General features: G+C 35.3%; 1 protein-coding gene across 1 annotated transcript in view; it reads right to left on the minus strand.

Annotated features, from left to right (window-relative positions):
* HDX (highly divergent homeobox) overlaps nt 1-26,494 on the minus strand; it is a 154,763-nt gene that overhangs the window by 111,823 nt on the left and 16,446 nt on the right. The window contains exon 3 of the mRNA XM_030306310.1: nt 16,753-16,806. Coding sequence (XP_030162170.1) covers nt 16,753-16,806 — 54 coding nt within the window. The remainder of the gene's footprint in view (nt 1-16,752; nt 16,807-26,494) is intronic.

Raw genomic sequence — 26,494 nt, forward strand, 5'->3', positions numbered from 1 at the left:
ACCACAAAAGTTGCTGCATAGCCAAAGTAATACTGAAAAAGAAAAGCAACGTGGGAGGCATCACAATCCCAGACTTTACTGTCTACTACAAAGCTATAATTATCAATACAGTATGGTATTGGCACAAACACAGACACATAGACTAAGGGAATAGAATAGAGAACCCAGAATTGGACCCACAAATGTATGGCCAACTCATCTTTGACAAAGCAAGAAAGAGTATCCAATGGAAAAAAGACAGTCTCTTTAAAAATGGTGCTGGGAGAACTGGACAGCAACATGCAAAAGAATGAAACTAGAGCACTTTCTTACACCATACACAAAAATAAACTCAAAATGGATGAAAGACATGAATGTGAGACAGGAAACCATCAAAACCCTAGAGGAGAAAACAGGAAACAACCCCTTTGACCTCAGCTGCAGCAATTTATTGCTAGACACATCTCCAAAGGCAAGGGAATTAAAAGCAAAAATGAACTATTGGGACCTCATCAAGATAAAAAGCTTCTGCACTGCAAAGGAAACAATCAACAAAACTAAAAGGCAACCAGAGGAATGGGAAAAGATATTTGCAAGTGACATATCGGAAAAAGGGCTAGTATCCAAACTCTATAAACAACTCACCAAACTCCACACCCAAAAAACAATAATCCAGTGAAGAAATGGGCAGAAGACATGAATAGAAACTTTTCCAAGGAAGACATCCAGATGGCCAACAGAGATATGAAAAAATGCTCAATGTCACTCCTCATCAGGGAAATACAAATCAAAGCCACACTGAGATATCACCTCACACTGGTCAGAGTGGCTAAAATTGACAAATCAGGAAACTATAGACGCTGGTGAAGATGTGGAGAAACGGCAACCCTCTTGTACTGTTGGTGGAAATGCAAACTGGTGCAACCTCTCGGAAAACAGTGTGGAGGTTCCTCAAAAAATTAAAAATAGAACTACCCTATGACCCAGCAATAGCACTGCTAGGAATTTACCCAAGGGATACAGGAGTGCTGATGCACAGGGGCACATGTACTTCAATGTTCATAGCAGTGCTTTCAACAATAGCCAAATTATGGATAAAGCCTAAATAGCCATCAACCAATGAATGGGTAAAGAAGATATGGTTTATATATACAATGGAATACTACTTGAAAATGAGAAAGAATAAAATAGTGCCATTTGCAGCAACGTCTATGGAACTGGGAGGGTATTATGCTAAGTGAAATAAGTCAGTCAGAGAGAGACAGATATCATATGTTTTCACTCATATGTGGATGTTGAGAAATGTAACAGAAGACCATAGGGGAAGGGAAAGGGAAAAAAAGTTACAGAGAGGGAGGATGGCAAACCATAAGAGACTCTTAAATACAGAGAACAAACTGAGGGTTTATGGGGGGTGGGGAAGAGGGGAAAGCGGGTGATGGGCATTCAGGAGGGCACTGGTTGGGATGAGCACTGGGTGTTGTATGTAAGCCAATTTGACAATAAATTATATTTTAAAAAAATTAAAACAACAAAAATAAAAAAATATTAAAAGAGAGTTTTCATATCTATACATTAGTTAATAAAGAAGCTTTTCAAAAACAAACAAGGAAAGAAAATATTTTTTAAAAGTCTAGAGCTATCTGCTCCCATATGATTGGGGAAAATTCACAGTAATTACCTCATATTACCAATCATCTCAGAATATAGTGTTTACATACAACAACAATAAAAATAGTGCTTTCTACTTGCATGTAGAAAATGCTAGACTCTGAGCAAAACTTCTAGTGAGTTTGAAGCACCAGAATTCCCAATCTAAATAAAAATATTGAGACACATGGATACATAAAAATAAAGATTAAATAGAATGTCTATATAACTAAAAAAAGAAGGGATTTGATGAAGGTCAAAAGGTACAAACTTTCAGATATAACATAAATAATTACTAGGGGTGTAGTGTACAGCATGATAACTGTAGTTAATACTGTTGTATAGTATATTTGAAAGTTGTTGAGAGAACATATCCTAAGAGTTCTTTTCACAAGGAAAAAACTTTTTTTCTCTTTTTTTGTGTCTAAATGACATGGTGGATACTAACTAAACTTGTTGTAATCATTTTACAATGTATGTAAGTCAAGTCATTGTGTTGTATGCCTTGAAGTTATACATTATGGTATATGCCAATTATGTTTCAATAAAACTGGGGGGTGCTAAATTTCCTTTTGATAATATTGAGATTGCCAATTCCAAAACAAAATGGACCAAAAAGCAAATAAAAAAATCCAGAAGAATATATTATCAAATTATCATTTAGGTGCTATATTGCCACAGTAAGACAAAAATCCATGTCTGTATATTAATGACAAAGAGGAATTAATGCTCAAAAGAGATTCACAACTCTAAACATACTGGAATCTGTATAATGTTTTAATACTGATATTAGTTTTTACTATTTTGAATATATTGAAATAGACTTTTACTAATTTGAATATATTGAAATAGACTGGATACCAAGTACCTTCAAACAGAAATTTAGTTGTCTAATAGCTTAACCATAAGCCACAAAGTATAAGTTTAGTAACCAGCCTAAGTTACATCCTGATGGAACATACAGTCAGAGAGCCAATATTTTTCAACATCTATATACACCTATAAACTAAGGTATTCAAACTAAATGTAAACTTCATCACAATTAAAAAACAAACTAAATTACATGTAGGTAAGAAAGTTAAAATCTATATCATGAAGACACAATATACTAAATTTTCACAAAAGATTTAGATGACATTCAACAGAATATGGATGTGTTTTTTCAGGTACACAATACTCAGTCAGAAAAAAAAGTACATTAATTTGGGACAGAAGGAAGAGAGAAAGGAAAAGACATTGTGCTTCTTTAAAGTATCTTTAAATAAACTAGACTGGTAGTCACATTTCTAAAAATTCATAATTCTTAATTTTTGGCTAACCTTTCAAAAAGAGGAACTATCTTAATTAACTTAGCTGATAAGTAACTGCTATAACCATCTAATTCCTGAAAAAAAATGGATTAACCAAGTTAATTTCTTAAATCAAAAAAGTATCTGAATTATAATAATACTTTTATAAATACACACCCTCATGTTGTTAAAACATATATACCTCTTGCAATTCTTATTTTTTACAGTTCTTACTGTTTTCATAATACCATAGCTGTGTCACATATGTAGTATATTTATAAGGAATGGTATGACTCAACAGGTTTAGAAACAACCAGCACAACTTTTGAAGAATCATGAAATTGATTTTTGTCTAATAACTAATCAATGAGGCCAAAACAGCCCATCTAAAGTCTTCAAGTAAAGATATTGTCCTGTAATATAGTACCTATTCATTTCAACATGCTTACAAGTAAAGGCTGAGAACTTTATTATTAATTACTATAGGTGACAGGAGAGAGACTTGCTTGGGATAAAGAATAAAAAAAACAGCAATTGCAGGCTAAATGGAACTGAAGGCTGAAATGTATGGTAAAAATTGTAAGCATTATGGAATTTCAGATGGAAAGAGGGCAATATAGGTTACTGTGGTGGACTATGACTTGAGCCTTGAGATATGAGTGAGATTCAGGTAGAGAGAGATAAGAGAGAAAGTGAAAACAGTGAAAGTGAAAGCAAGAAAACCAGAGAACACAATGTATAGACTCAAGTGAACAACAGGACAACCTCCATTAAAAGATACATTTAAAAAAGCAAGTTGGGACAAGGCAATAATGGGCTCTAATGACAGAAAAAGTTTTATAAGATTCCACAGGAAATGAGGAGCCACAGTAGCTGCATCAAACAGAAGAGGGACATGAAAGAAACTATAGTGGTGCTAAAGAGGAATACAGAAACCAAACTGGGTCACATATTTCAAATATCAGAAGGGAAAAGGAATACAACTGTAAATTCCACTTATCAAGGCAAAGCCTAATATATAAATATTAAATAATGGCCAAAATTTCATATATAAATAATATGCTGTATTGTTAAAAACTCTATAGATTTCATAACAGTGAACTCTAAAGGAATTCCATAGTAGTGTTGCCAGAATCACAAAGGCAAAAACTTTTGAGTAATAAAACAGTCAAGTGTCAACATGGCACACTGTGGTAAATCTTTCCCTGAAATGAGGCCTATTTATTTAATACTGAAGCCTATTTCCATTTCCATACAACACTCAACAATATAAATGCACTCCTTAATTCCTATCACCTATTTAACCCATTCCCCCCACCCACCTTCCCTCAAGCAAACAACTATCAGTTTGTTCTCCATATTTAAGAGTCTGTTTCTTGGTTTGCTCTTTTTTTTTCCCCTATGGTTGTTTTATTTCTTAAATTCCACGTATGAGTGAAATCATATGTTACTTGTCTTTCTCTGACTGACTTATTTCACTTAGCGTAATACTCTCTAGCTCCATCCATGTCTTTGCAAATGGCAAGCTTTCATTCTTTTTTATGGCTGAGTTATATTATATATTGCAGGAATATGGGAAAACACACACACACACACACACACACACACACATCATATCTCCTTTATCCAGTCTTCAGTCGATGGACATTTGGGCTCTTTCCATAATTTGGCTATTATAGAAAATGCTGCTATAAACATTAAGATTATGTATCCCTTTGAATTAGTATTTTTGCATCCTTTAGGCAAATATCTAGTAGTGAAATTGCTGGATCATAGAGTAGTTCTATTTTTAACTTTTTGAGGAAACTCCATACTGTTTTCCAGAGTGGCTGTACCAGTTCACATTCCTACCAAAAGTGCAGGACTGTTCAACGTTTTCTACATCCTTACCAACACCTGTTGTTTACTGTGTTGTTGATTTTACCCATTCTGACAGGTGTGAGATTATCTCTTTGTAGTTTTGATTTGTGTTTCCCTGATGATGAGTGATGTTGAGCATCTTTTCATGTGTCTCTTGGCCACCTGGATTCGTTCTTTGGAAAAATGTCTATTCATGTTTTCTGCCAATTTTTTACTTGGACTATTCACTTTCGGGTGTTGAGCTTTTTAAGTACTTTATTTATTTTGGACACTAATCCTTTAGCAGACCTATCATTTGCAAAAACCTTCTCCCATACTGTAGGTTGCCTTTTAGAAAGTTTCATTCATTATGTTCTTCACTGTGCAGAAGCTGTTTATTTCTATGATGCCCCAACAGTTTATTTTTTGCTTTTGTTTCCCCTGCCTCAGGAGACATATCTAGTAAAATTCAAATTTTACAGCCAAATTCAAAGTGGTTACTGCCTCTGTTCTTCTCCAGGATTTTAATGGTTTCAGGTTTCACATTTAGCTCTTTAATGCATTTTCTATTTATTTTTGTGTATGATATAGGAAAGTGGTCCACTTTCATTCTTTTGCATGTTGCTGTTCAGTTTTCACATCACCATTTGTTGAAGAGACTGTCTTTTTCCCAATGGATATGCTTTCCTGCTTTGTCAAATATAAATTGACCATAGAGTTGTGGGTTCATTTCCAGGTTTTCTATTCTGTCCCATTGGTCTATGTCTATTTTTGTGCCAGTACCATACTATTGTGATCACTACAGCTTTGTAATATAACTTGAAGTCAAGAATTGTGATGCCTACAGCTTTGCTCTTGTTTTTTGGTTTCTTTTACTATTCGGAGTCTTTTATGGTTACATAAAAATTTGAAGATTGTTTCTTCTAGCCCTGTGAAAAATAATGCTGGTGTTTTGATAGACATTGCATTAAATGTGTAGATAACTTTGGGTAGTATAGGCTTTTTAACAATATTTTTTCTTCCAATCCATTAGCATGGAATATCTTTCCTTCTTTTTGTGTCATCTCCAATTTCTTTCATCAGTGTTATATAATTTTCATAGTACAGATTGTTCACCTCTTTGGTCAGGTTTATTCTTAGGTATCTTATAGTTTTGTTGCAATTGTAAACAGGAATGATTCTTTAATTTTGCTTTCTGCTGCTTCATTATTGGTGTAAAGAAATGGAGTCAAAATTTGTATGCTGATTTTGTATCCTACGACATTACTGTAGTTGTTTATCAGTTCTAGCAGATTTTTGGTGGAATCTTTCAGGTTTTCTTTATAGAGTATCACGTCATCTGCAAATAGTGAAAGTTTTACTTTTTCCTTGCTGAGGTGGATGCCCTTTAGTTCTCTTTGTTGTCTAATTGTTGTGGCCAGGGTTGCAGTACTATGTTAAACAACAGTGGTGAAAGTGGACATCCTTGTCTTGTTTCTGACCATAGAGGAAAAGCTCTCAGTTTTTCTCATCCCCATTGAGGATGTTAGTAGATGTTTGTTATATATGGCCTTTATTATGTTGTGGTATGTCCCCTCTGAACCTACTTTGCTAAGGATTTTTATCATGAAATGATGTACTTTGTCAAATGCTTTTTCTGAATCTATTGAAGTGATCATATGGTTCATATTCTTTCTCTTAATGTGGTGTATCATGCTGATTGATTAGCGAACTTTGACCCACCCTTTCAACCCAGCAATATACCCCACTTGATTGTAGTAAATTATTCTTTCAATGTAATTGTAGGTTCAGTTTGCTAGTATTATTTTATTAAGATTTTTGCATCCATGTTCATCAGGGATATTGGCCTGTGGTGGGAGTCTTAATCTGGTTTTGGTATCATGGTAATGATGGCATAATAGAATGAATTTGGAAGTTTCCCTTCCTTTTCTCTTTCTTGGAATAGTTTGGGAAGAATAGTATTAACTCTTCTTTAAGTGTTTGGCAGAATTCACCTGGAAGCCATCTGGCCCTGGAGTTTGTATATGGGTTGCTTTTTTATACTGATTCATTTTCTTTGCTGGTTATCAGTCTTTTCAAGTTTTCTATTTGTACCTGTTTCAGTTTTGGTAGTTTATATGTTTCTAGGAATTTACCCACTACTTCCAGGTTGTCCATTTGTTGACATATAGTTTTTCATAATATTATTTTATATTTGTGTGTATTTCTGTGTTGTTGGTTATTTCTCATCATGGCTATGTTTTTCATTCGAGATTTTTCTTGCTTCTTGAGGTAGGGCTGTAGTGCTATATACTTCCCTCTTTGCACAGCTTTGGCTGCATTTCAGTGGCTTTAGACCATTGTGTTTTCATTTTCATTTGTTTCCATGTATTTTTTTATTTCTTCTTTGATATCCTTGTTGACCCATTCATTGTTAGTAGCATGTTGTTTAACCTCCATATACTTATCATCTTTCTAAATTTTTTCTTATGGTTGACTTCAAGTTATATAATGTTGTGGTCTGAAAATATGCATGGTATGATCTGTTCATTTTGTATCTGTTGAGGACTAATTTATGGCCTAATATGTGATCTGTTCTGGAGAAAGCCCCATATGCACTTGAAAAGAATGTGTATTCTGCTACTTTACAATGGGATGTTCTGAATATATCTGTTAAGTCAATTTTGTCCTATTTGTCATTCAAAGCCACTGTCTCCTTGATTTTCTGTTTACATAATCTGTCCACTTATATAAGTGGGGTATTAAAGTCCTCTACTATTATTGCATTACAATCAATGTGTTCCTTAATGTTTGTTTTTAACTGTTTTAGGTATTTGGGTAATTCCACGTTGGGTGCATATTTACAATTGTTAGATCTTGTTGGATTGTCCCCTTTATTATGATATAGTGTCCTTCAACTCTTGTAGCCTTTATTTTAATAATTGTCTTATATAACTAATGCCACTTCAGCTTTCTTTTCACCTCCAATTTCATGATAAATATTTCTCCATCTCCTCACTACCAACCTGCAGGTGTCCTTAGGTCTAAAATTAGTCTCTTGTAGGCATCGTATAGTTGGTCTTATTTTTTGGTCTGATATCTTGAAACACTCAAAATTTTAGAGACATTTAAATGTTCATTTCTCAGTTTATAATTATTATCTTATTGTGAAGCTGTGTAGCTTTGTAGCAATTATTATCTAATTGTAGCTTTGTAGTATATTTGGAAAGGTGGAAGTATGAGGACTTCAGATTGGTACTTCTTAAGATTTTTTGGTTACTTGGAGTCCTTTGTGGTTCCACATGATTCCTAGAATTTTTTCCTATTTATGTAAAAAATGTGATTGACATTTTGGTAGGGATTACCCTGAACGTGTAGACTGCTTTGAGTAGTATGGACATTTTAACACTAAGTCTTCCAAACCAGAGAAATGGGATATTTTTCTTTCATTTGTTTGTGTCTTCCTTAATTTCTTAAATTAATGCTTTGTAGTTTTCAGCTTGTTTTATGTCCTTAGTTCAGTTTATTAAGTGTTATTCTTTTTTATGATATTGCAAATGGAATTGTTTTCCTAATTTCTTATTCATATACTTTATTTTTAGTGTATACAGACACCACAAATTTTTGTAACCTGCAAATTTATTTTTATTTATTTAATTATATTATTATAGAATTCATTTATTCTAGAACTGTGTGTGTGTGTGTGTGTCAGAGATAGAGAGAGAGAGAGAGAGAGAGAGAGAGAGAGAGAGAGACTGTGTGTGTATCCTGTAGGGTTTTCTATATATAAGAACATGTCACCTGCAAAGATTATTTGGATGTTTTCTATTTTTGTTTCTTCTATAATTGTTCTGGCTAGGACTTCTAATACCACATTGAATAGAAGTGGTGAGAATGAGCATCCTTGCCTTGTTCCTCATCTTAGAGGAAAAACTTACAGTTTTTCACCATTGAGTACAATGTTAATTATTGGATTTTCATATGTGGCCTTTATCACATTCAGGTACTATATTTCTATTCCCAATTTGCTGAGGGTATGTATCATGCAACAGTGCTCAATTTTGTTAAATTCTTTCTCTGCATCTATTTAGATAATTGTGTTTTTATTTATTTATTTATTTTATTTTATTCCCATATAGTTAACATACAGTGTTATGTTAGTTTTGGGTGTACAGTATAATAATTTATCAATTCTATACATTATTCCATGCTCATCATGGGTAAGGACATTAAGGAGGACACTCGTTGGGATAAGCACTGGCTGTTATATGTAAGTGATAAATCACTAAATTCTATTCCTGAAATCATTATTACAGTATATGTTAACTAACTTAGATTTAAATTAATATACATATTAATTTTTATAATATATTAATTTTTTAAAATTTTCCTTTCTGCTGAAAGTTATGAGAAGATATTTTAAGAAAACTTCAGGGTAAGTTACAGATAATTAAAAAGAATTCAAATGAAATCATAAATCAAGTAGGTTTAATAGACCTAAGGTCCTTTGAGGAATAAAAACGTCACTTAAAAACTTGGCAAGTTTAATTTTCATAATATGGCTCAATTAATGCCAAACAATGGAGTCTGATCAGTATATATATACCAATGTCTATATCTATATCTATATCTATACACACACACACACACATATACACACACACACGCATACACACACACACACGCATACACACACACACACACACACACACACACATATATATATTCTTAATTCCCTTCACCTATTTTATCCTAGCTTATCCAAGTTGTTTTCTCTTATTACATTGAGGGTCATGAGATGCCTGGCGTAAGTTAACTTCTGTTGTTAATTGGGACACAAAATACCCTGTAGTCTTTTTGAGTCCTAGAGTTACTAACCAGTTGCTTATTTTCCATCTTTTAGAAATCTGCTTTGGTGGCATCTTGTATTATTTCCATGTATATAGTTCTACTTTTTGGAAAGGGAAGGGAGAAGAGTCTACACAGTCTTATCCAGTACAAATATCTTCGCTTCAGTTTTATTATCCCTAAACAAACCTACCATAAAGTAATTTGAGTTATCTTTGTAAGAGTCTACTCAGGTCTCTTTTATAATTAAAATCTTTTAATAGTTTCCAATCTATTTGACGAGTTACATCAAAATTTCCTGGGATGCTTGTTAAAATGCATATTCATAGGTCTTACCCATACCAATTGAATGAGATTCTTTGAAAAAACATAATTTTAATGAATTTTTATATTAATATTACAAAATCATGAGAAAAGGGAAGATGGCAGTGTAGGATAATGCTGGGATCACCTCGTCCTGCTGATCACTTAGATTCTGCCCACTTTGGCCTAAATAACCTAGAAAACTGATGGAAGACTAGCAGAATGGATTCTCAGGAGCCACGAATAGACAAGAGGCCCACAGAAGAGGATAGGAAGGGCGGAGAGGAGGTGTGTGCTACATGGACTGGTGGGACAGAGCCAGGGTGGTAGAGGGGCAACCCGCCGGGCAAGGCAGAGCCCCCAAAGTCTTGCTTGCAAAAGTGGAGGGGTCAAACTGCATGAGTTCTGACAGCCAGCGGGACATAACATCTGGAATGTTAAAAGTCAACAGCTTCGCTTTCAGAGAGCAGGGAGGGTGAGAGGATGCCAGGAGGGAGAGATGTTGAGCCCCAGAAGGACAGAGCTGGGGGTAATGAGGAAGAAAGGCACTGGAAAGTGCAATATCCCTCTCCCATCACCCAGCCGACATTCCAAAGGAAACCAGTTCCTGTCACCGATCTTGCTTGCACCCTGCAAATGCCCAATGTTGTGTTTCTGTGGATCCATCCCTCCCATGGGCCTGCCTCCCTCCCTGTGCTGCAGGGCTCCTCCCACAGGGGACCACCAACAGCAAAGCTAGCTAAGCCGGCCCCTCCCACCCCAGTGCACCATGCTGATCCATCCCTCTAATATGCCCTTGGCCAGAGCCCATCAAAGCAGCTCTACAAGCCTGGCAGTATGCAAGCAGCCCAGACAGGGACCACACCACTCCACAGTGAGTCCTGCCCCTGGGAGAGGGGAAGATAAGGTACACACCAGTCTGACTGTGGCCCCAGTGGTGGGCTGGGGGCAGACATCGGGTCAGACTATGGCCCTGCCCACCAACACAAGTTTCCCCGTACAGCACAAAGGAAGTGCCCTGAAGTTGGGAGCTACCACAAGGACTACCCAACATGATGAAATGGAAGAATTCTCCTCAGAAGAAACTCCAGGAAGTAGCAACAACTAACAAATTGATCAAAAACGATTTAAGAAATAAAACAGAACAAGAATTTAGAATAATAGTCATAAAATTAATCGCTGGGCTTGAAAAAAGCATAGAACACAGCAGAAAATCTATTGCTACAGAGATCAAGGGACTAAGAAATAGTCATGAGGAGCTAAAAAAAGCTATATGAGGTGCAAAATAAAATGGAGGCAGCCATAGCATGGATTGAAGAGGTAGAGGAGAGAATAGGTGAATTAGAAGATAAAATTATGGAAAAAGAGGAAGCTGAGAAAAAGAGAGATAAAAAAAAATCCTGGAGTGTGAGGGGAGAATTAGAGAACTAAGTGATGCAATCAAATGGAAGAATATCCGCATCATAGGAATTCCAGAAGAGGAAGAAAGAGAGAAAGGGGCTGAAGGTGTACTTGAACAAATAATAGCTGAGAATGTCCCTGATCTGGGGAAGGAAACAGACATTGAAATCGAGGAGGCACAGAGAACTCCCTTCAGACGTAACTTGAATCGATCTTCTGCTTGACATATTATAGTGGAACTGGAAAAATACAAGGATAAGGAGAAAATTCTGAAAGCAGCTAGGGATAAACAGACTCTAACTTCCAAAGAGAGAGCCATGAGAGTAGTGGCAGACCTACCTACAGAAACTTAGCAGGCCAGAAAGGAATGGCAAGAAATCTTCAATGTGATGAACAGAAAAAACATGTGGCTGAGAATCCTCTATCCAGAAAGTCTGTCATTCAGAATAGAAGGAGAGATAAAGGTTTTCCCAAACAAACAAAAACTGAAGGAATTCATCACCACTAAACCAGCAATACAAGACATCCTAAGGAGGACTTTGTGAGTGAAATGTTGCAAGGACCACAAAGTACCAGAGACATCACTACAAGTATGAAAACTAGAGACATCACAATGACTCTAAACCCATATCTTTCTATAATAACACTGAATGTAAATGGACTAAATTCTCCAACCAAAAGACGTAGGGTATCAGAATAGATTAAAAAAAAAAAAACAAGACCCATCTATTTGCTGTCTACAAGAGACTCATTTTAGATCTGAGGACACCTTCAGGTTGAAAGTGAGGGGATTGAGAACTATCTATCATGCTACTGTAAGTCAAAAGAAAGCTGGAGTAGCCATACTTATATCAGACAAACTAGATTTTAAAGTAAAGGCTGTAACAAGAGAAAAATAAGGGCATTATATAATAATTGCAAGGTCTATCCGTTAGGAAGAGCTAACAATTATAAATGTCTATATACCAAATACGGGAGCCTCCAAATATATAAAACAATTAATCACAAACATAAGCAACCTTATTGATAAGAATGTGGTCATTGCAGGGGACTTTAATACGACACTTACAACAATGGATAGATCATCTAGACACAGGGTCAATAAGGAAACAAGGGTCCTGAATGATACATTGGATCAGATGGACTTGACAGATATATTTAGAACTCTGCATCCCAAAGCAACAGAATATACTTTCTTCTCAAGGTACATGGAATATTCTCCAAGATAGATCACATACTGGGTCACAAAACAGTCCTTCATAAGTATAAAAGACCTGAGATCATACCATGCATACTTTCAGACCACAATGCTATGAAACTTGAAATCAACCACAGGAAAAAGTCTGGAAAACCTCCAAAAGAAAGGAGATTGAAGAACACCCTACTAAAGAATTAATGGGTCAACCAGGCAATTAGAGAAGAAATTAAAAATTCATGGAAACAAATGAAAATGAAAAGACAATAATGCAAACACTTTGGGATGCAGCGAAGTCAGTCCTGAGTGGAAAATACATTGCAATCCAGGCCTATCTCAAGAAACAAGAAAAATCCCAAATACAAAATCTAACAGGACACCTAAAGGAAATAGAAGCAAAACAGCAGAGACAGCCTAAACCCAGCAGAAGAGAAATAATAAAGATCAGAGCAGAAATAATATACAATCTAAAAAAAAACTGTCCAGCAGATCAATGAAACCAAGAGTAGGTTTTTTGAAAAAATAAACAAAATTGATAAACCTCTAGCAAGGCTTCTCAATAAGAAAAAGGAGATGACCCAAATATATAAAATCACGAATGAAAATGGATTACACCCAAACCCTCAGAAATACAAGTAATTATCAGGGAATACTATGGAAAATTATATGCCAACAACTGAATGTCCTGGAAGAAATGGACAAATTCCTAAGCACCCACACACTTCCTGAACTCAAACAGAAAGAAATAGAAAACTTGAAGAGACCCATAACCAGTAAAGAAATTGAATCAGTTATCAAAAGTCTCCCAACAAATAAGTGTCCAGGACCAGATGGCTTCCCTGGGGAATTCTACCAGACATTTAAGCAGAGATAATACCTATCCTTCTGAAGCTGTTCCAAAAAATAGAAAGGGAAGGAAAACTTCCAGACTCATTCTCTGAATCCAGCATTACTGTGATTCCCCAAGCAGAATGAGACCCAGCAAAAAAAGAGAATAGGCCAAGATCCCTGATGAATATGGACGCAAATATTCTCAATAAGATACTAGCAATTTGAATTCAACAACATATAAGAATTATTCACTATGATCAAGTGGGATTCATTCCTGGGATGCAGGGCTGGTTCAACATTCACAAATCAATCAACGTGATACATCACATTAATAAAAGAAAAGAAAACAACCATATGATCCTGTCAATCAATGAAGAGAAAGCATTTGACAAAATTCAGCATCGTTTCTTAATAAAAACCCTTGAGAAAGTCGGGATAGAAGGAACATACTTAAACATCATAAAAGCCATTCACGAAAAGCCCACAGCTAATATTATCCTCAATGGGGAAAAACTGAGAGCTTTCTCCCTGAGATCAGGAACATGACAGGGATATCCACTCTCACCACTGTTGTTTAACATAGTGGTGGAAGTTCTAGCATCAGCAATCAGACAACATGAGGAAATTAAAGGCATCAAAATTGGCAAAGATGAAGTCAAGCTTTCACTTTTTGCAGATGACATGATATTATACATGGAAAACCCGAGAGACTCCACCAAAAGTCTACTAGAACTGATACATGAATTCAGCAAAGTCACAGGATACAAAATTAATGTACAGAAATCAGTTGCATTCTTATACACTAATAATGAAGCAACAGAAAGACAAATAAAGAAACTGATCCCATTCACAATTGCACCGAGTAGCATAAAATACCTAGGAATACACATAACCAAAGATGTAAAAGATTTGTATTCTGAAGACTATAGAAAGTTTATGAAGGAAATTGAAGAAGATACAAAGAAATGGGAAAACTTTCCATGCTCATGGATTGTAAGAATAAATATTGTTAAAAAGTCAATATTACCCAAAGCCATCTACACACTCAATGCAATTCCAATCAAAATTGCACCAGCATTCTTCTCGAAGCTAGAACAAGCAATCCTCAAATTTGTATGGAACGACAAAAGACCCCCAATAGCTGAGGTAATATTGAAGAAGACCAAAGCAGGAGCTGTAATCATCAAGACAGCATGGTATTGGCACAAAACCAGACACATAGACCAATGGAATAGAATAGAGACTCCAAATTGGACCCACAAAAGTATGGCCAACTAATTTTTGACAAAGCAGGAATGAATATCCAAAGGAAAAAAGACAGTCTCTTTAACAAATGGTGCTAAGAGAAGTGGACATCAACATGCAGAAGAATGAAACTAGAACAGTTTCTTACACCACTCACAAAAATAAACTCACAATGGATGAAGGACATGAATGTGAGACAGGAAACCATCAAAACTCTAGAGGAGAAAGCAGGAAAAAACCTCTGACCTCAGCCACAGCAATTTCTTACTTGACACATCTCCAAAGGCAAGGGAATTAAAAGCAAAAATGAACTATTAGGATCTTATGAAGATAAAACCTTCTGCACCACAAAGGAAACAATCAACAAAACTAAAAGGCAATGGACGGAATGGAAAAGATACTTGCAAATGACATATTGGGTCAAGAGTTAGTATCCAAAATCTGTAAAGAACTTACCAAACTCAACACCCGAAAAACAAATAATCCAGTGAAGAAATGGGCAGAAAACATGAATAGGCACTTCTCTAAAGAAGACATCCGGATGGCCAACAGGCACATGAAAAGATGCTGAACGCCCCTCCTCATCAGCGAAATACAAATCAAAACCACACTGAGATATCACCTCACACCAGAGTGGCCCAAATGAACAAATCAGGAGACTATACCTGCTGGAGGGGATATGGAGAAACGGGAACCCTCTTGCACTGTTGGTGGGAATCCAAACTGGTGCAGCCGCTCTGGAAAACAGTGCGGAGGTTCCTCAAAAAATTAAAAATAGATCTCCCCTATGACCCAGCAATAGCACTGCTAGGAATGTACCCAAGGAATACAGGAGTACTGATGCATAGGGGCACTTGTTCTCCAATGTTTATAGCAGCACTTTCAACAATAGCCTAATTATGGAAAGAACTTAAATGTCCATCAATTGATGAATGGATAAAGAAGTTGTCGTTTATATATACAATGGAATACTACTTGGCAATGAGAACGAATGAAATATGGCCTTTTGTAGCAACGTGGATGGAACTGGAGACTGTTAAGCTGAGTGAAATAAGTCATACAGAGAAAGACAGAAACCATATGTTTTCACTCTTATGTGGATCCTGAGAAACTTACCAGAAGACCATGGGGGAGGGGAAGGGGGAAGTATAGTTACAGAGAGGGAAGGAGGCAAACCATGAGAAACTCTTAAAAACTGAAAATAAAGTGAGGGTTGATTTGGGGTGGGAAGGAGGGGAAAGTGGGTGATGGGCATTGAGGAGACTACCTGTTGGGATGAGCACTGGGTGTTGTATGGAAACCAATTTAACAGTAAATTTCATATTAAAAAAGTCACAACAGTTGTCACAGAAAGTCAGAAAAACAAAATAAGACTGTTAAAATACTACTTACTCATTACCTCAAAATACTAAAATGCACCAATAACAAATAATAATATAAACTCCTTAATTTTGATTGAAATATTTATATCAATCATGATTCAATTATATGATCAAGTTAACTGGGCTAATTATATGTAAAAACATATTTTATTGATTGTCTTTTTGTTGACTTATAATTAATATAGTGTTATATTAGTTTCAGGTGTGCAATATAATGATTAAAAAATTCTATAATTACTCAGTGTTCATCATGATAACTGTACCTCTTAATCCACTTTATTTATTTCATCCATCCCATTAATTACCTTTGAGTTTTTTTTTTAAATTTTAATGTATTTATTTATATATTTTTAATGTGTATTTTTGAGAGAGAGAGACAGAGCACAACTATGGGAGGGGCAGAAAAAGAAAGAGACATAGAATCTGAAACACGCTCCCAGGCTCTGAGCTGTCAGCACAGAGCTCCATGCAGCACTCAAACCCCCTAACCGAGAGATCATGGCTTGAGCCGAAGTTCAACACGTAACTGACCGAGCCACCCAGGCGCCCTGTTTGAATGTGTTTTTTTTTTTTTTTTAACTGAAAAAACCTGCTCAAAGACTAAATGGTGTGTTGATTACTGCATTTTATTTAGGGTTACATTAGTAATATATATAAATATTATGATCTCAAAATATGTCATTTTAGATAATGCAGTCTTTTCGAGGTTCAATTTTGCCAACTTTACAAATATCATGACATTTTTCTCAATGGCATTCTTACTAACAACATAGAAGGGAAACAAACTTGCTTTAAATGAAGGATTACTTACTGCTCTTTTTCTAGAACACCCTGTAATCCAAGGCACAGTAAGGTTTCCTGAAATCTGTGGAAACAATAAATGGAATTTCAGTAAGGTATGCACTGACACTACTTGGAATGCTGATCAACACCAATGAATTCATACAAGATGTCAACATAGGTCTGCATTCAGAGCATATCCCCCACATAGACTTTGCCATTTCCTTACTGAACACAACAGATTTAAAGGGCTTTCATTTGTAAGAAAATTTTAGAAGCAGTGTAATTTCCCCTGGAAATTCAAGAAAATCCCTAGGCACTGTTGGGGCCTGGAAGTATGGTTTACAAATCTGTGAACAAGAAAATTATTGTAATAAAAATGCAGTACTCTGTGGAATATATGTTATAATAATTAAATTATTAACTATAGTCATCATTCTATGTATTAGTTCTCTATACTTATCCTACATAACTACAAGCTCCTTTTTAAGCAGAGACTACTAAGAGGAATAGGCAGCAACACCTTATTACATCGACATTGGCACACAAGGAGATAGGTACTACTCCAGTAGGATTCCAGCGACTGTTTACAGAGACCAAGGTGGACCTGTGGGCTATAGCACAGAGTAGCCTAAACGTCACCATACATTTTCCTGAAATACACAAGTTTTGGAGGATAACTCCAAATTCTCCACTTGCCTTCTCCTTCCCTCCCACATACCTCCTGAGACACTGACAAGTCAAATCAGGCTTGCCAAATGGTGACGATGAGAATATGGTATTCAAACATTTATTGTTTTTGATAAATTACATTCAGTGATGACTTGTGAATTAGTATTATGCTTACTGATAAGGAGTGATAAACAGTTAATGCAAATTGTAAAGTAAAATCCTTAATTATTCAAAATTTAGGTAAATTATTACTGTCCCTGGCCACTAAACATGAAATTTTATTTTGAGTTCAAAATATAACACTATGCTAGGGATAGGCTAACAAAATTAATGTTATAAACTCCAAATAATACTTTTAAGAAAAAAATTAAAAATAATTTTATTTTAGTTAAAACCCCATTACAGTAATATGGCACTTAAATACAATGTTTGAGGATCATGAAGTTTCAAATAATTGATTTTTAAAGGTAAACTGAGTGATAATGAAAATTTCGATGGAAAAAATTCTTCAAAACTTACACTTTCCTGTCCTCCCATTAATACTTGGAATATAATATAATGTTTACAAAGTAATTTGGCTGCTAGCCTCAATGAAAGAGGTAAGTCTACCAAAATAACCACATAATATACTCTTGAAAAAATAGAGATATCAAAATATTTTGGATTCTCTTTGCACATACTCCCACGTATTAGTGAGGATAATTTCAAACTGTCTATATAAATTTGCTATAGAAAACATTTTAAACCAAATGAACTAGAAAAAACAAAACAAAACAAACAAACAAAAAAAAACAAACAAACCCAGGGGCGCCTGGGTGGCTCAGTTGGTTAAGCATCCGATTTGTGATTTTGTCTCAGGTCATGATCTCATGGTCTTGAGATTGAGCCCCACATTGGGTGTGTGCTGGGTGTGCTACTTGCTTAAAATTCTCTCTCTCCCTCTGCTCCTCTCCCCCACTTGTGCTCTCTCTCCCAAAATAAATTAAAAAAAAAACATAAACCCGTAAGTATTAAAAAGTTACATATGAAATAAAAAAATTATGCATATAATATACATGATAAATGAATGGGAATTATACATTTTAAGAATACAAAATGTGTTTTTCTGCTTAGGTCAAGTGTATGTAACCAAGAAAATAGAAAACTACTATAAGCACATTAACATACAAATATCAATTCCATGTGAGTTGGGAAGAGATGAAGTTTCACTTTTTTGCTTTATAATTCTGGGGCACCAGTTACATAATATTCAAATGCTATATTAACTACCTTCTTTTGTTTATTTCAATTTTTTTTCAGTTCTTTATGTTTCTGGTAAAACTTGGTAACAGCTAAGTATAGCAGCTGAATTTGTATGCTTTTTTGAAAAATAATATGGTATAAACATATTTCTCTCAAAGTTGGGAAGTTTTGTTTGGTCAGTAGTGATGACAAGATTTTTCCCTCACCATTCTGGCTACAAAAATAGTATTTCAAATGAGCAGGGTAATATAGTAATCATTTAAATGATATTTAAATTCCAAACACATTTTTCAATACCCTGGTTTGGAAAAATATAAAAGTAATTGACAAGGAGACAAGACCAACTTAACAAATATATTCGAACTTACACATACAAATGACTACTATATGTTTCAAAGTAGAAAACAGGAAGTTATACAGTCATTACAATGATGTTGCCATTGTTGAAAACATTTTGGGAACTTTTCTTGGCAGTTCATGACACCCAGAGACTCTGTGTCATTATTTCATATTCTGTTTGTTTTAACTGAAAATATAATAACCCAAATTGAACATCAATATTATTCACTAAATGTGGCTCAGAATAAATTGTAACTATTTTCCAAAGTCAAATTTTACCTCAAATAATGGAGATTTGTCACCAATGAAAGTATTTTTAAAAATCTCACAGGGGGCACCTAGGTGGCTCAGTCAGTTAAGTGTGGACTTTGGCTCAGGTCATGATCTCAGTGTTAGTGGGTTCGAGCGCCGCATCTGGCTCTGTGCTGACAGTTCGGAGCCTGGAGCCTGCATGGGATTCTGTCTCTCCCTCTCTCTGCCCCTCCCCCACTCATGCTCTGTCTCTGTCTCTGTCTCTCTCTCTCAAAAATAAATAAACATTAAATTTTTTTCCAAAAAAATTCTCACAGGCCCTTAAAGCAATTGTAAAAGAATTTCAAAACTTTTTTGACAAATTAAACATGATTGAAATAAGTATAGGTAACTTTCCAAAGTCATGAATTTGAACTTAATTTCTATACTACGTTGCTGTTTTAGGTACTTAGGAAATAAAAAAGATGGGTAAAACATAATTTCCTAGAGGGCAAGAATGTGAGAGGGAAGATGTGAAAGATACATAAATGACTTTAATATAAAGAATACTATAAGTGTCATGAGAAGTATAATAAATGAAATGCAATAGAAGTTCAAGGTATGGTGAAATTACATCAAATTTGAGGACTTATATCAGCTGAACCTTAAAAAATGAATAGAATTTTTATAGAAATAAAAAAGAGCATTCCAGAGAAAAATAATGGCATGAGCACAGTGGAATAAAAGGATAAGATGTGTTGGGGCGCCTGGGGGGCTCAGTCGGTTGAGCGTCCAACTTTAGCACAGGTCATGATCCTGAGGTCTGTGAGTTTAAGCCCCGCATTGGGCTCTGTAATGTCAGCTCAGAGCCTGGCGCCTGCTTCGGATTCTGTGTCTCCCTCTGTCTCTGCCCCTCCCCCGTTCATGCTCTGTCTCTCTTCTGTCTCTGTCAAAAATAAATAAACATAAAAAAAAATTAAAAAAAGGATAGGATGTGTTTGGGAATTGTCAATTCAATTAGAATTAAAAATGGAATTGGGGTTACTTTGTGCAAGCCATGAATACCAAAGTACATTTACATCTAATTCTATGGAAAAAGAGGAGCCATTCAAAGTTTTAAGCAAATGAGTTATATGGTCAGAATGCATTTTTATACATTAAGATGATTAATTTGACTCAATGTGTTCAGTAAATTGAATCAGTATGGAAACTTATAATAGTTTAGGCAAAAGGCAATCCAGACTTGGAACAAAGTTAGGGAGTAGTAATTTAGAGAGAAATATAAAATACACTTCTAAATACAGGTCTTGTGCAGGAGATTAAAGAGGACTAGACAGTCTGGAAATTACTGGAATAGCTTTTTTTATGGCCATGATAAGACTGCCTCTCCAAATGGCTGGTCTGCTCAAACAGAGAGTTGGAGAGTCACAATTTTGAATGTGAATGCAAGGAAGTGCTAATATTGGAAATCTCACAGAAAAATGTGGACACACTAAGGGCGCCTGGGTGGCTCAGTCAGTTAAGCATCCAACTCTTGATTTTGGCTCAGGTCACGATCTCACAGTTCATGAGATCAAGCCCTGCATTGGGTTCTATGCTGACAGCACAGAGCCTGCTTAGGATTCTCTCTCTCTTCCTCTCTCTTTGCCTCTCCCCATGCTGGCTCTCTCTCTCTCTCTCTCTCTCTCTCTTTCTCTCTGTCTCTCAAAATAAACACTAAAAAAATAATAAAATAAAATAAAAGTAGATACACTAAAGGAAGTAATACACTTATATGGATGTAAACTGTAGTCACATCATATGGATAGGTAAGGTTTGTGAATCCATCTATAAAACACTTACCTTTCTCATGGAAAGTTATATTTAAAATAAGTAATATATATCAGAATGTTAATTATACATTATACATAATTACTTTTATAGATGATTTAAAGGACTTTAAAGGAACTTTTACTACATTTCATTTTCATGATTTAGATCTTACATATGACTCTGCTCTATTTCTGCTAGACTATGAGATCATTAAGGGCAAGGTATCATGTTTAAAACAATTTAGTCTATTTGTATATAGTCACACAAAGAATATACACAAAAAAGCATTCATTCCGATTTCAAAAATATTTCTGTTAAAAGACAATTCTCCACATATGCAGGACATTCTACTTAATTCGATTAACTGAAACAACCAGACAATAATCATGTCTATCAGAAAAGTTTAGCAGCAACAGATTCATAATAAACTTATATTTTTGCTTTCCATCAGCTGTTTTGATATCAGTTGAACAATAAAAGATATCAATCATTCTGCTTTAATCAGCAGAGCTTCCTAGATCTTTTAAAGTTATAAGGTATAGAACATAGAAGACACTGCTGGGCATTTGGTAGGCAATCAATAAATATATGCTGATTGATTGGTTGATTGAATTAACGTGCACTGTATACACTAGCTTCACTTGCTGAAATTCAACAAAAGGCCAAGAGTGGAAATGTACAAGAGATCATTACATGGGGGTAGGCAGTTGGAGGAGGGAATAACTAGCTTCTGGTAGAGAACAATGTGTTCTGGAGCAAAGAAGAAAAGATATATTGGCTTTTTTAAAAAAAATATGTATTTCCCTTTCATCTCTAGACCAAGTCTGGAAAAGCTTTGAGAAATAACAAAATAAGCTTTACAAATTGAAATTCAAATACTACATTTGGCAAAGCAACTAACATTTTTAAGCATATTAATTTTTCTTCTATTAAGTTAAAAGAAATTCGTATTTAGAAAATCTTACTAGCCTGAAAAGTTCGTGCAGTCAAAAACCAAGATGCTATTTGGGATTTTTCTTTTTTCTACATAATTTTAGAAGTTAAATTTCACAATGCACAAGATATTAAAATCAGGAAAACTCAAATTCCAAGATGTTTCAATAAAATTATAAAAAGTACTCAGATATAACATAACTAGCCTGATTTCACCATACTGATCCTAGGGATACTGATTGTGAAAAATAATGGAAGGATATCAGAAAAATAATATAAGTTAATATGTGGAATGATTCTCTTCTGAGCCAAAGCCCTGGGGAGTACAGAATTACAAATATGTAAACCTCAAAATTATACTCTAACATATTTTAAAATATTATAATTTTACCCATATAAAGGGCAGATCTTTTATAAGTTATAAAAAATAAAAATTCTTTACTAAGTTTAGAAAATAAATTATCATGTGTTAGTTTTAAGTTATAAATATACAACTGAAATGAAATGTTTTCTTAAATGTATATTCAGAGATCAGTCCCTTAAATAATAGGAAAAGATTGATAGCTCTTATCAAGCTACAATCTTTTCAAGACTGGACCACCATTCTTAATACCTAGCTCCAAGTCTTTGCTTTGCACACATCTCTTTGTTAAACCAAAAGATAGGCATTTGAAAGAAATCAAACACCCTGGATTTTTTTTTGCAATAACATTATATGAGTTGCTACATTCGCTTTGTCATCTAAAACAACAAACAACAAAGAGATAAAGATAAAGATAAAGATAAAGCAAGATAAAGAATTAGCTCCACAGTTTCATCCCCCACAGAAACACTAAAAATAGAGACTGACAAGAATAACATTATGGTAGGTTTAGAAATCAGTCAAAGTTCTACAGCAATCAAGCCATAGACTAATCAAAAAAATTCCACATTGTAAAAGGTAGGAAATTTCATGGAGTTTTTATTAGAAGAAGCAGAAGTGAGACTCTTTGGGAAATTAAGACTTTTAATAGTAGGGTGATCAGTAAAAAGCATGTACATACAACCAGGGGAGACACATGCCCAGAAAAGGCCTGCAAAGCCTTTAAGCTTTTATACCAGGCTAATTAATTAATTAATTGTCTTGAACTGCACAGACCCAGAATGCAAGGAGTGGAAGACAGTTGTTTTTCAAATACTCAATAAAAAAAATCATGATATATACAAAAAGCATTGTCCATTCGAAGGAAAAAATCTCCAGGAAATATCCCTGAAGAAAACCCTGAAGACTTACTAGACAAATATGTTAAAACAGCTATCTTAAATATGCTCAAAGAGCTAAAGGAAAACATGGACAAAGAACTAAGGGAAATCAGGAAGAAGGTATATGAACAAAAAGAGAATATCATCAAAGAGATAGAAATTATAAAGAGAACCAAAAAGGAATTTTTGGAACTAAAAAGTACAATAACTAAATTGAAAAATTCACTAAAAGAGTTTGACAGAAGACTGGAATAAGTAGAAGAAAGAATAAGTAAACTTGAACAAACGCAATTTGATATTATCAAGTTTGAGGAGCAAAAAGTAAAAAGAATGAAAAAAAGTAAGCAGGGCCTAAAGAAACTTATGAGACATTAACAAGCAGAGCAATATGTGTATTATTAGAAGCCCCAAAAGGAAAAGTAAAAAGAAAGAGGAAGATAAATTATTTGAATAAATAATATCTGAAAACTTCCCAAAACTGAGGAGTCATTGACATACAAATCCACAAAGCTCAACAAACTGTAACTAGGATAAATTCAAAGACATTCACATGAAGATACATTATAATGAAACTGTCAAAAGACACATACAAGGAATCTTGAAAGCAGCAAAAGTGACTCATTACACACAGGGGCTGACACCAACCAGCACTCAGATTTGGCAGACCAAAGTCCTAACTGCAATGCCCAAGTAGTAGTCCCACCCAGTGGATTGGCTTATCTGCAGAGCCAACATGGTTGTGCAGTCTGACCAGGGAATTCAGCAAGGTACAAATCTGTCTGATTCAGGTCTTTGAATGAAGAGCTTTCTAACCCTACAGTCTGGTTTGTCTCCACCTAGGCAGGGTGGCTGAGTCATAGCCAAACCCACTGCTGAATGTAGCTCCCAGCCATACCTAACCAGAAAAGGTTAGCCAGAACACCTTGAAGCTGCACAACTCAGCAGCACTAGATCAGAGTGTGGCAGGCAAAGCTCATCATCCACAGAACAAAGCCAGTGGCATTGTTCAGCTAGGGAACTTGGACAGTAAGTCAACTTGAATCAAGACCATGAATAAAGAGCTTTTCCAAGTTTGGAGTCAAGCTGCCCAGGTAGAGGAGCTAATTAATAACCCCTTTCATTGATGAGCATAGCTCCAGACCCTTAGACCAGAGACCCTGACTGGGAATACACAGGAAGCTTCTGGGGGCTGGTCATCCTGTATGCTCAGCAGTGGAGCTACTTCTGACCATGCCTACTGCTAAGTGTAGCTCCCAGTCCCAACTGACAAGAAAGCCTGGCTGAAGCACCTGGAGAGCTGCATACCCCAGCAATACTTGAGTGCAGACTCTGGCAGAAAAACCTGATCATCCACAGAGCACAGCCAGTGACCCCATTCAGTCAGGTAGCTTGGTGGTATGGTTTGACTTGAGTCAAGACCAAAAACAAACAGCCTTTCCAGTCTTGAAAATAGCTCTCTTGTTCTACCCACAGAAACAAATTTGTAGCCCATTCCATGGCTGAATACAGCCTTCACCCTTACCAACCAGGGAACCTAATGAGCACATTGAAAGCTGAACAGTTCATCCAACAACCTTGCTTGAAGTGGCACTTAGAGAGCAGAAGCCCATGGCTTTCCATGCAAAAGTAAAACTGGTAACCTTATCTGGCTAGGGAATTCAGTACCCGCTCTTGCCTGATTTAAATCTACAAACAAGGAGACATGAAGACTCTGGGGTCTATTCTGTTATACTGAACCATTTCAAAGTATCATCTATTACTGAATATAGTACCCAGACTTAACCATCTATACAGCCTGTCCAGGGAACCTAGGCAACTGTGGAACACAACCTACAGCCTTGCTTGTACACAGAATCAAGCCAGCAGTCCTATTCAACTGTTCTCAGCCAGGGGAAGCCCAGCGAACTCAGAGCTCACAGTAACCTTGCCCCAAAATAGATCCTGATAGCAAGCTCCACATTCTCAAGGACATTGCCAACAGGCATATTCAGAAACCCAAAGTGAGCTGACTGGTGAAGAACTGTCTCTGCCAAAGAGAACCTATAAAGTCTGGAAGAGGAGACTGCTTACTCAAATGCACAGGCACCAAATAAACAATCAAGGATCATGAAAATCATTAAACATGACACCACCAAAAAAAACATAATAAAATTTCAAAAACTGGCCCTAAATAAATGGAGATCTATGAACATTCATAAAAAGAATTTAGAACAATCCCTTTAAAGTGAACTAGTGAAGTAAACTACAAGAATACACACAAAAAATGAAATTTGGGAAGTAATGCATAAACAAAAAGAGAAGTTCAACAAAGAAATAGAAACCATTGGAAAAACACAGAAAAACACTAGAAAGCATAGATCTGAAAAAGACAATGACTAAATTGAACAATTCAGTGGAGAGCTTCAAAAGCAGACCCAATCATGCAGAAAAAAGAAGAGACCTAGAAGATAGACCATTTGAAATTACATAGTCACAGGACCAAAAAGAAAAAAAGAATAAAAAGGAGGGAAGAAAGTCCTTGGAATTTATGGGACACAATTACAAAACAATATCCACGTTATGAGAATGCCAGAAAGAGAATAGTATAGAAAGTATATTTGAAGCAAAAATGGCTGAAAACGTCCCATACCTGGGGAGTAAAATTAACATGACATATCCATGAGGCCAAAAGGACCCAAAAAAGTTTGAACCTGAGTAGGATTATACTAAGATACATTATAACTAAACTGTCAAAAGTCAAACAAAGAAAGGTTTTGAAAGCAGCAAGAAAGAAGAAAGAAGTTACATACAAGGGAGCCACTATAAGACTATAAGCAGATATCTCAAAAGAAACTTTTCAGGCCAGAAGATAATGGAATTCTATATTCAAAATATTAACAAAAAACCTGTCAACCAAGAATCTATACCTAGCAAAGCTGTCCTTCAGAAATATTTTCTTGAATAAACAAAAGCTGAGGGAGTTCACCACTACTAGACCTGTCTTACAAGAAATGTTAAAGGGAGTTCTACTAATAATATTAAAAATATGCTAATACCATACAAACATATAAAGGTAGAATAAAACTCACAGGTAATTGTAAATATATGGTAGTAAAACAACAAAATACTATATATAGTAAATATAAATAAAGTTAGACTCTGTAATATGGAAATGGTGGTGCATAACTTGCTTACACCTATACTTTAAAAGTTAAAAGAACAAAGTAAAAAATAACTATAAGTGCCAAAACTTGTGATTGGTTACACAATATAAAAATCATGTAAACTACAGCATCTATAACCTAAACTTGATGGGAGAAGTA

Source organism: Lynx canadensis, chromosome X (assembly GCF_007474595.2).
Source record: "Lynx canadensis isolate LIC74 chromosome X, mLynCan4.pri.v2, whole genome shotgun sequence".
NCBI lineage: Eukaryota > Metazoa > Chordata > Mammalia > Carnivora > Felidae > Lynx > Lynx canadensis.